The 10,264-nt window shown below is 41.7% G+C and overlaps 1 protein-coding gene across 7 annotated transcripts in view; it reads right to left on the minus strand.

The window, feature by feature from the left end:
* The window catches only part of LOC124951884 (obscurin), a 29,946-nt gene extending 24,950 nt beyond the window's left edge, over positions 1 to 4,996 (minus strand). For 2 of the 7 annotated variants that reach the window (XM_047500907.1, XM_047500905.1), the window contains exon 1: positions 140 to 4,996. In XM_047500907.1, coding sequence (XP_047356863.1) covers positions 140 to 4,759 — 4,620 coding nt within the window. In that variant the 5' untranslated portion in view covers positions 4,760 to 4,996. The remainder of the gene's footprint in view (positions 1 to 139) is intronic. The other 5 variants (XM_047500908.1, XM_047500906.1, XM_047500911.1 and 2 more) reach the window with 4 other exon arrangements.
* Between the last annotated feature and the right edge of the window lie 5,268 nt (positions 4,997 to 10,264).

The following is a 10,264-nucleotide window of genomic DNA, read 5'->3' on the forward strand; positions in this document are numbered from 1 at the left end:
TTGTCGAACGAATAGAATTTCGAAGTATTTTTTTTTAAATGGGAAAGAGAATGCAACGGGGATAAAAGTATTATTGAAAATTGTATTATTTCATAGCTGTCAGTGAAAATTATTCAGAAGAAATGTCATGTCAAGTTACCCGTTCGCTAACATTCTCCTGACAGATACTGCTTAATCTCTTGAAGCTAGGCGTATTTTCCCTACTACCCGAAATACCGAAAGACCTATCGGATCTTGACAGAGCAACGGGAACGTTATCTTGCTTCTGACAGAGTCCATTAGCGGAGCCTTCGAGACTACTAGTTATCGAGATTGTTCCGGTGAACGTGGACGTCATTTCAGCATCGATATCTTCTTCCCTGGCGACGGGGCAACAGTACATGGAAAAACGATGGGCGGTTGGCCGATTTAATCTGAGAGCCGAGAATACGTGTAACGGCTCGAAATGATGAATACCGTCTTCGTCGAGAACAGTGTACGCTACTTCTCCGGTTAAGACCGATCTCGAGGCCTCCCTAGGTACAACGGCCTGCAAGCCTTGCTTCAGTATCATAAAGATCGACGTTGGTTTATGACTTCTTCTCATAAGGAATTCCTCCATGGCTAAACTGTTGTCAGCGTGAAGCAACGCCGTTGGTACGTCGACCGACGATTGCAACGGAGCTTCTTCCGGAACTATCATTAGTGCTGCACTTTCCCTAACGAGAGTTCTAAGGCGTGGATCCGTTCTGGCCAATTCCGGATCGCTGCAGAGCTGTCCGAGAGCGTTCATGAAAGGTGGCCTCTCCTCGGCTAACTTTCTCATAATCGTCAATCTCTTTAACACGTCCAAGGTGACCCTGTCATTGGCCAAAGCACGAGTAGATTTATCATCGCTGATCACGGCTAAAAGGCTACTAGCCGTGCTGGACATTCCAAGAGCACGAGCCAATCCCACGGCTTGAAGTAGCATTTCCCGCACGTTGTTACCCTCGTCGTTCAACAATTCTTTCACCCGTAATTCGCTCGATTCTCGGACAGCTTGGACTATCGCTTTGTGCACCGTCTCGGCAGCCTCTTTCTCCGTTGCTACGCTCGCCACTTCTTCGGATACTTTTTGAAGAACTCGCGAAACCAATTCCGGATCATTTTTCGATACCGTTCTGAACGCTGGTACGATCAAATCCGTCCCATGTTCTTCTTCGAGAACCATGGACAATCTCTCGAGTACGACGTCGTCTTTCAACGTCTGACCTATTATCGTAGATTTCAATATATCCACTTTATTATTTTTCGTGTCGTCCATCAATTCCAACATAGTACTTTGGCAAAGTTCACTACGATTTTGCGGAATCAGGAGAATTCGAAGGACCATGTCCACCGATCGTTCCATGCTCTCGTCTTTCTGACGTAACAACACATTGAACGCCTCGGTAATCGACGAATAAACCAAGTCTTGTTTCACATTTTCGTTATCGTCGGACGTACCGGATAGCGCTAAAACTGCAGACGCCATCGCTGTTTTAATTGCATCTCGTAGCCAATCATCCCTCGTATTTTCTTTCTCGCCGTTCGTCGTTTTGTCCTTGACACCATTAATCGTGATCGGCGATTTGATACCATTCGTCAAGCCTTTCACGTCCGATCGATTGCCGTCTCGTTCTTGCTGTTGCGCGATGTTTCTCGCCAGCTGTGCCACGGTAGAAACTACCTGGGCCATTTTTACGGCCGCATTGCCGTGCAATCCAAGCTTCTCTGCCATTACCAGGGCTTGCTCTAAAGCTACAGCCTTTGGATCGACGTCCACGTCTACCGCGGGTAAATTTGCAAGTACCTTTCTACCAATCGACAAGCCAGCTTCTGATAATTGTCGCAACATCCTAGCGTCTATGCTACTTTCTCCGTGATACAAGGTATACGGATTGTAATGCAAATGATTTGGCCTGAGAAGACGCAATTCCTCCGGAGTAACCTCGAATCCTTGAACGGAAAATTCCACTTCGCCTTCCGGCGTATCGGTCAGATCTGGTGCTACGAAACGCGGACCTTCCTCCGTTTGTACGATTTGACCCGATACAAAAGTGATACCAGACTCTCCCGATTCTACGACCCGTCCTGGGACAAAACGAGGTCCGTCCGGAGTGTCAACGACCTGCCCAGGCACGAAACGAGAACCCTCGTCTTCCGTGGAGATCACTTGGCCAGGTATAAAGGTTGGTCCAACCTTCGTATCAACGATTTGACCAGGCACGAATCTTGGCCCGTCGGCCGTTTCGACGGTCTGCCCGGGAACGAATTTTTGTCCTGTACGCGTCTCAACCATTTGTCCCGGGACGAACTTTGGCCCGCCGCTTGTATCGATCACCTGACCTGGCACGAATTGTTCCCCCTTTTCCGTCATTACTATCTGACCAGGAAGAAAACCTTCCTCCGTCATAACACCAGGTACGAATCGTGGTTCGTCTTTTCCACCGCGTACCAATTGCCCCGGGACGATTCTTTTTCCCGTTGGTAAGTTTCTCGAGCCTTCCGGTATAAATTCGACACCTATATCCGTTTGAACCATATGACCGAAAATTTCTTTCTGATTGAACATCGAACTCGCGTTAGCTGTCTTCGAGTCTATCGGTATGCCTACTGGTCCTGCTTCCGCTAGTACAACCTCGTCAAATTTACTAGCAGCGGCAAATTGAAATCCTTCCTCGGTAAGTATTGTTTGTCCAGGAACAAATATTTTCCCTTCTGGTGTTTTCAAAATATGTCCCTCGACGAATTTTGTTCCTTTTGGTGTGTCTAACGTCATGCCCGGTACGAATTGAAGACCATTCTCATGAGACTCTTTGATAACTCCAGGCACAAAGTGTCCCTCTCCAGAGTCTTCCTTAACAAATTGCCCAGGAACGAAATGACCACCTTGCGATGTTACCACCGTCTGACCAGGTACGAACTTTGTTTCCCCTTTAGGAGATTGAATACACTGCCCTGGTACGAATTCCCAGTCGTCGCTAGTTTTAACGCTTTCTCCGGGTACAAAAATTTGTTCTCCTTGATGATCCGTGATAGTTTGCCCAGGAACAAACTTCAAACCATCCGAAGTGAGAATGTTTTGTCCAGGAACGAAGTTTCCGTTATCAGCTATTTGACCGGCCACAAACTTTGGCCCTTCGTCGGTCAGTACAGTTTGACCTTGCACGAATCTACTTCCATCTCTGTTGTGAAACGTTTGTCCCTGAATAAATTGCACGCCCTGTTTACTCGTTGCCAAAGTTTGTCCAGCGACGAACGATGGTGTCTCTGTGCCATTCTGTTCCTTAACTTTCACGATTTGACCAGGAATTAAAAGTGGTCCATCCGGTGTATTCACCGTGAAACCGGGAACGAATACGGGGCCTTGAGGCGTTTCCAAAGTTTGCCCTGGAACAAAAATGGGACCTATCGGCGTCTCCACTGTTTGACCAGCGACGAATCTTTGAGCACTTTTGATATCCAACTTTAGACCTTTCACTTTGTGCATCGTAGTCTTTTCTCCGCTCTTGATTTTTTCCACTAAAGCAGGAATTTCCTCGACTCTGGGAAGACGTTCGAGTGCCGTCTCGCCAGCTTCCGTGAACTTGGCATTTACATTGGAGGTTCCTTTCAAGTCGTTAACCGAAATATTCTTGAGGGCAGATTCTAGAGCAGGTTCGGATTTTATTCTCAAAGGTGTTAGTGGTTTCACCATCGAGATAGCCTCGAAACCGCCGGTGTGTTCGGAAATCGGCGAAGAACTCGATAATTCGGTACTCTGATCAAACGTATGGGGTTCTATCTTAATTGGAATAGGCAATTTATTCGTTAACGGTACATCCTTCGACGAGATCGTATCTCTTTGAAACGTGCTCAAATCCAAAGATTCTGGGAAAGCGTCGAACGAATCCTTCAATAGATTTGTCGTGGCAATTATATTGCAACCCCTTAACCTTGCACCTTCCAAGTCGATTCGTTTCCAGTTCTCAATCTCTTTCTCCTGAACTTCCTCCTCCTTAACGCTTCTCAATCTGAGATGCTTCGTTTTTTGAAGTTCCTCTTCCTCCGCAGCCTTTTCTTTTTCCTCAAAGATCTTCTTCGCATAACTAAGACCCGCCTGTCTCTTTCTCTTGCGTTTTCTGGCTTCAGCCTCTAATCTCTCGCGTTCCTTCAGGACTTCTTCACTTGGTCCAAGACCGTCGTAAAGATTCTCGAAATCCTTCAAGTTCTTAAAATCGACGGATACATTTTTCCCTTGCTTCAGTCTCAAGAGAACTGTATCGCAGTCTCGAGAGAGCATAACGTCCTTAACATCCCCATCTCGTACAGCCGCCTCCAATCTGGCCGGAAAAACTAAACTGCATCTTCGTTCTTCGACCGTGTAAACGAATTTGTGATCTTCCTCCTCTACCGACGGCTTCTTCGTCCTTAAAAGATCTCTCAGAGCTTTTTGTTGGTCATTTTCTCCTTCGAGAATCGGAAACACGTAACGATAATCTTTCAAAACAACGTGCTTCTTTTTCTCGCCAAGTATCAGGCCAGCGGTATAATGATGAGGACCAAATCCGGCGGCATTCGTAATCTTACATTTAGACTTGTCGTGCGAATGTACGCCGAGAAGTACTGGAATGTAATGATGAGTCGGAAGGCCGTAAGATTTACCGGTGATACGACAGAAGCGTTTAGCATCGGCTGGACTGATAGGAGGAAGCAAGGGGAAATAATTTGGCTTGGGAAGGCCCCTGCTCCTCCCCGTGATCCTACAAAAGGACATTTCTCTTCACCTCCTTCTACGACCACCTCTCCAACTTTCTCTTTTTTTCTTCTTTACGTTACTCGCGCGATATCATCAATCACGCATTGATTCTAATCTCGATGATCCTCTTTCGACGTTCGTTTTTGGTATTTCTTGACGTAGGCTCTTTGATAAGATCGATCGATCGATCATGCCTTCTTGAAAGATCCATAACGACTCTGCCACCTTGAAGTCCAACTTTTTCGAATCTCCGAATTAGATCTCTCTGAGTTTTCTTTGCCACGACTTTTATTGCTTCTCTTGTTTTTCTTGGACTCTTTCCTTTTTGCTACGTTGAAGAGAGGGAGGGAGGGAGAGAGAGAGAGAGAGAGAGAGAGAAAGTAAGGGAAAAGAAAGAAGTTACTTCTTCCAACTGTGTGTGTAGGAATACAGTCTGGTGAATGATCTCGTACTGTCTTCTGCTGATTATTTTTATCGTTAATTTTCTTTCGTCCCACTCGCTCGTTCTGCTACAACTTCTCCGTCTTTTTTTTTCGGCTTTATATTCGTACGAGCTCGTTAAAAGAAAAAACGAAGATAGAGAGGGGTAGAAAGGAGAAAAAGAAGGAAAGAAAATTTCGCCAAGTTTGCCACACGAAAGTGAAGCGTCGCGCTTTGAGTTTATTTTTACTTGTGCGAAATGCCTATGAGGATTCCGTCGATGTTCTCGCCTTCGTCTCTCTCTCTTTCTCTCTCTCTCCTTGATAGACGGCCAATTCTTTCATTTCCATACGAGAGGAAGAAATTCTTTTTTCATGGCGTTAATTGTGCATAAAAAAGATCTTTCTCTCGATTTTCTCCACGCCCAAATTTTTATATCTTCGGCCTGTATTTTCACTTTCTCCTCTAGCTCCTCCTCTCACTCTGGTCAATCTTTAGATTTAGATCGGCGAAATTGTACCGAATAAATTTAACGACAAGTATTCCCTCAATGAATTTATTGTGTATTTGTCAAACACCATTTAATCAACATTGTGTCGCATCATCTTCGATATCGAATAGTCAAACGTTTAGATTTAATAATAACGACCATTTCCTTTTTCTCGTCTTCCAATAGTAATGGACAGCGATGGAAGCATTTGCTCGTCACTTTTACCGAACCTCACGAAGCAACACCCCCGTCGTCCGTCTATTTTCACGCCAGTGCACTGCACTCTTTCCCTCTCTCTTTCTCTCTACGTGGCTCTCCCTCTCTCTCGCTCTCTATCTCTCTCTGTCAAAAGGCCTTTCCTTGGAACGGCGCGGCGAGAAAATAATTCGAAATGATCGAAGAAAATCATAGGATCACGGTAGACACAAAGAGGACAATAATCTCTTTATCCTGATACTTTATCCTGACAATTTGATTTACTCGTCGTCGTTAAGAAGCAAAGAAAGAAAGAAAAAAAGGTTTTAAACGAGAACAAAAGAATATCTCGAAGTTGCTTCGAGTCGAAAGAAAAGAGCAAGAAGATCTTTCGTATTCGTTAAATAGTTCGATTTTGGTTCGATCGAAAAAAATCTTTGCGGTTCGCGCGCGAACGTCAAACGTTTATCTTTGATAAAATTGTGAATAAAATTCACGGGTTGTCTCTTTTGAAAATGGAAAGCTTTTCTTTTTCTATCCCTCTCTCTCTCTCTCTCTCTCTTCCTCCCTCCCTCCCTCCCACCCCTCTCTCTTTCTCTCTCTCTCTCTCTCTCTCTCTCTCTCTCTCTCTCTCTCTCTCTCTCTCTCTCTCTGATCGTGCTCTTGTTTCTTTGGGCTATCCGTCGAAGGATCAACGGCACAAAGTTCGCGGCCTTTCCGCACAGTCTCCGTTACTTCGGAATAAGCGTATTACGATTCGCGGCGAACGCCAGACTACTACTCGATGTACGAGAAGTGGCTAAAGAGCCGTTTGCGCGACGAGACTCTCGGCTCCCCACGACCAGAAATAGCTACCCTTCTTACACTTCTCCAATACAACTTCAGAACGGAGTTATACGAGAGTCGGCCTTTTCGTATCGCATCTCGGTCTCTTCTCCTTCTCCCGTTATTCGCCGACGAGGAGATTAAGCGAACTCCTATCTCGACGTGTTACCTTGCTCTTTTGCAATCAAAGATTCCGATTTTCCCGAAATCCCTACAATTTCCCAAAACATCGAATCGATCATTGATGATGTTTCACTCCAAAACTGTATATAGTTAAAGACGATTACACGAACAAAGATACGGTTCGTTCCATTCTTTGAGATTTTCACGACTACTTTATATTATTCGATCGTTGTTTCGTAAACATTTTAGAAATAAGGACAATATTGATGTTAGGATATTTTCAGCCTCTCAGTCGTTATACCCACGTGCATTGAAACTAACGTGTGCCCCTTTTCTGTATTTAGGAACGTTGCGTCATTATTTCATATAAAATAACTCCAATTCCACTTGACGAGAATGTATGTACGTTGACATAAAAATACGCTTAACATTGGATACATTAAATATCGAAAAAATATCGATGCACACAATTGGAATATCTCTGTCGATCGAAACTTAATCCTTTATGATGATTTTAATATTTTATTGTCATATTCACCGTGTAATAATTAATGATGCCTATAAAGACGAATGAATTTCACACTTTTCCATTGTAATCTCAAGTAAAACATTATTGGTATAATTTCTTGATCGTAAAACAACCGTTTTGTTTCGCTTTGTTAGTTAGATGGGTTTCAAATAAATTCGCGACGCATTGTTGGCATACCGAAGACATGGGTGATAAACTTTAGAGTGCGAAACATTGCAATATACAGTGTATTGTATATCTCGATCACGGTATATCGAAAATACTTTATAGAGTATGCAAATTTGTTATGAAAGAGTACCGAGAATGTTTTGTAGCACGATCGTTCGTTTTGATTTATCACGATAGCCAAGGTTAATTCTGATTTATTAAGATTCTTAACTGGATTGCGGTTTCTATAATTTATATCTGACATAAGTTACTAAATAACGTTATATGGTGGTTAAAATGTTTAGCTGATCGAAAGGACAATTTATACGGCATGAGAGAGAGAGAGAGAGAGAGAGAGAGAGAGAGAGAGAGAGAGAGAGAGAGAGAGTCGGGAAAATGACAGCACATTATTCGTCTGATAATTCTTTGATAAATTTGTATTCAGAAAAAACGTAGATATATAACAAACGAAATCACGCAACGCGAAAGCGAATCATCAAATAGCAGACCTTTTCATCATTCAACGGTAAATCAAGATGATTTACTTGCATTGCGTTGACTTTAAGTTGCTTCTTGAACAGCTCTATGGGTGGTATTGGCACATCGAAAGAGTCCGGCGATACGTAGATTTGACGTGTTGCCAAACTCAGTGATCTCCGTCCGGATGAGTTCAATATGTTAGCACGACAATGTAATTTATTTTCTTTCTATCGCGAGTTCTGAGATCCTCGAATCATTGGCACATCCATCTTTTACTTTCATCCATACAGTTATCGATCGATCTATCGTGAATCATGCTAATATTCTTCATATTCTAATTGAATGACCTGAACGATGAAGTTAAATGAAAAAAAAAAAAAGAAAGAAGTAATACTGCAAAAAAGATCAGCCTTCGGCAGCGAAGAATTCTAAAATAACTTTGAAAATTTTTAAGTTGGGTCAAGAGTAACCGAAAATTCAATATAACTGCGACATTGAAAGCTCAGACATGGTTAAAGACGTCGTACTTTCTTCGTTTCTTCACAAATTTTCTGACACGCGAGGAAGGATTACTGGCACGAACTTTAAGTTTTTGACGTCCAGCCAAACCTAAAGAATAATACAGAACGACATTTCTTCTTCTAGCGGTCTGACCGTTTCCCACATTCATAAACACGATCGAAGATCTACGATCTATAATATGTTATCTCGACGATTTTGCAGTTGTTGAAATTAAACAGTTTTGTTGTACAATATACAATCAATCACACTTATCTGAAAGATGCATTTCTACGAACGTTCTTTCTATAAATCGGAGAAACCGTTCAAAAAAAAAAAAAATAAATAAATAAATAAAAAAGAAATGTGCCGATGCATCGCGGGAGTAATTGGAATGGCGCTGCCGGTGGGTTCTTGTGCTTCTTCCTCGGCAAGAAACTTTGGCATCGAACCAGATATTTTCTATCTAACGCTGTGCTCCACGGTTTTAGTTTAATTTAGATGATCCTCCTGTCGTGACGTAATGTATTTAAAGTCTTCTTCTTTTCTTTTTTTTCTTTTGTCTCTTCTTAATATCACCTACGCCGCGATAATCAATTAGCGCGTAAAACTTTTACGCTTGCACTTTCTTCGTCAAAGTTATCGTCTAATAATTTTTGATTTCCTTTCTTGTTTTTTTTTCTTTTGCAATTAATCGTTCGGGAACGATCATGATGTATGCGTGCGATCATCGATATATACGCTACAAATCTCTCCTTTATAAGATTCGCTCGGGATCATTTTGCGCGGTGAAAATGAAAAATCGAATGACTTACCCTAAGCGTCGATTGTAAAATTTGTGTTGATCTTCTCTCTTGGATTCTCGATTCGCTCGCTACAATTTTGCTTACTTCCGCCGTGTATTCTGAAAAATGGAACGATGCTTTATAATTCCAATGATTTTTCATTATAGTTTGGTAAAAAGATATGATCTATGCTATCGATAAAAATTCAATAGATATCAAATACCTTTTTTCCTTTTAGAGGTTACGCTCGTGATTGATTTGTTGTAAGCCATTGTATGGATGCTGAATTACGTCATTATTCTGTAATATAAGACGTTACAATTACGCTACATTTTTCCATCCGAATTGAATAGTGGAATTATAGAAAAAGTAAAATTTAAAGATATATATTTAAGGAACGATCGCTCAATACGTCGTCACTTTTTCGCGCGCTTTATACTCATTGTCGATATATGTTCAAACCAATCGGATTTCAATAATCGTTACAGTGCTGCCATCTGAAGCACCCGCTAAGGAAACATATATTCAAATTCATATTTTTGCATCTTTCGTAAGATAAAATTGTAAGAGTTTCTTTTTAACCGAACCGCTGGTAATTTACCGACTATTAAAATATTGAAATATGACAGAACGAAAACGTGTATGATTCTGTATTATCGATGGAATATTTGAAATTTAAAAAATCAAACATGAATATGTTTGACGAATATGCGTTTTGAATATGTTTCAAACATCGAAAACAAGATATTTTTTGTATGAATCATAGCCTATTAACAAATTGGCTCCTCTTGTCGTTCTTTCGTTATTGTTAGACATAGAATCTATAGAAGATCTATGCTTCGTTACAAACAAGAGATCAGTTGATTGTTTCACGATGATCTCTATCCTATAATATCGTAATTAAGGTTATACGAGATGTAAAAATGATTCGATTGGACGATCATCATACGATACATACCATAGCTAAGAATATTCTATGCTTTTTTTATCTTTCTTTTTCACGTCACATCGTTTATCGTCGAGGTTATCAT

Source organism: Vespa velutina, chromosome 9 (genome assembly GCF_912470025.1).
Source record: "Vespa velutina chromosome 9, iVesVel2.1, whole genome shotgun sequence".
NCBI classification, from domain to species: domain Eukaryota; kingdom Metazoa; phylum Arthropoda; class Insecta; order Hymenoptera; family Vespidae; genus Vespa; species Vespa velutina.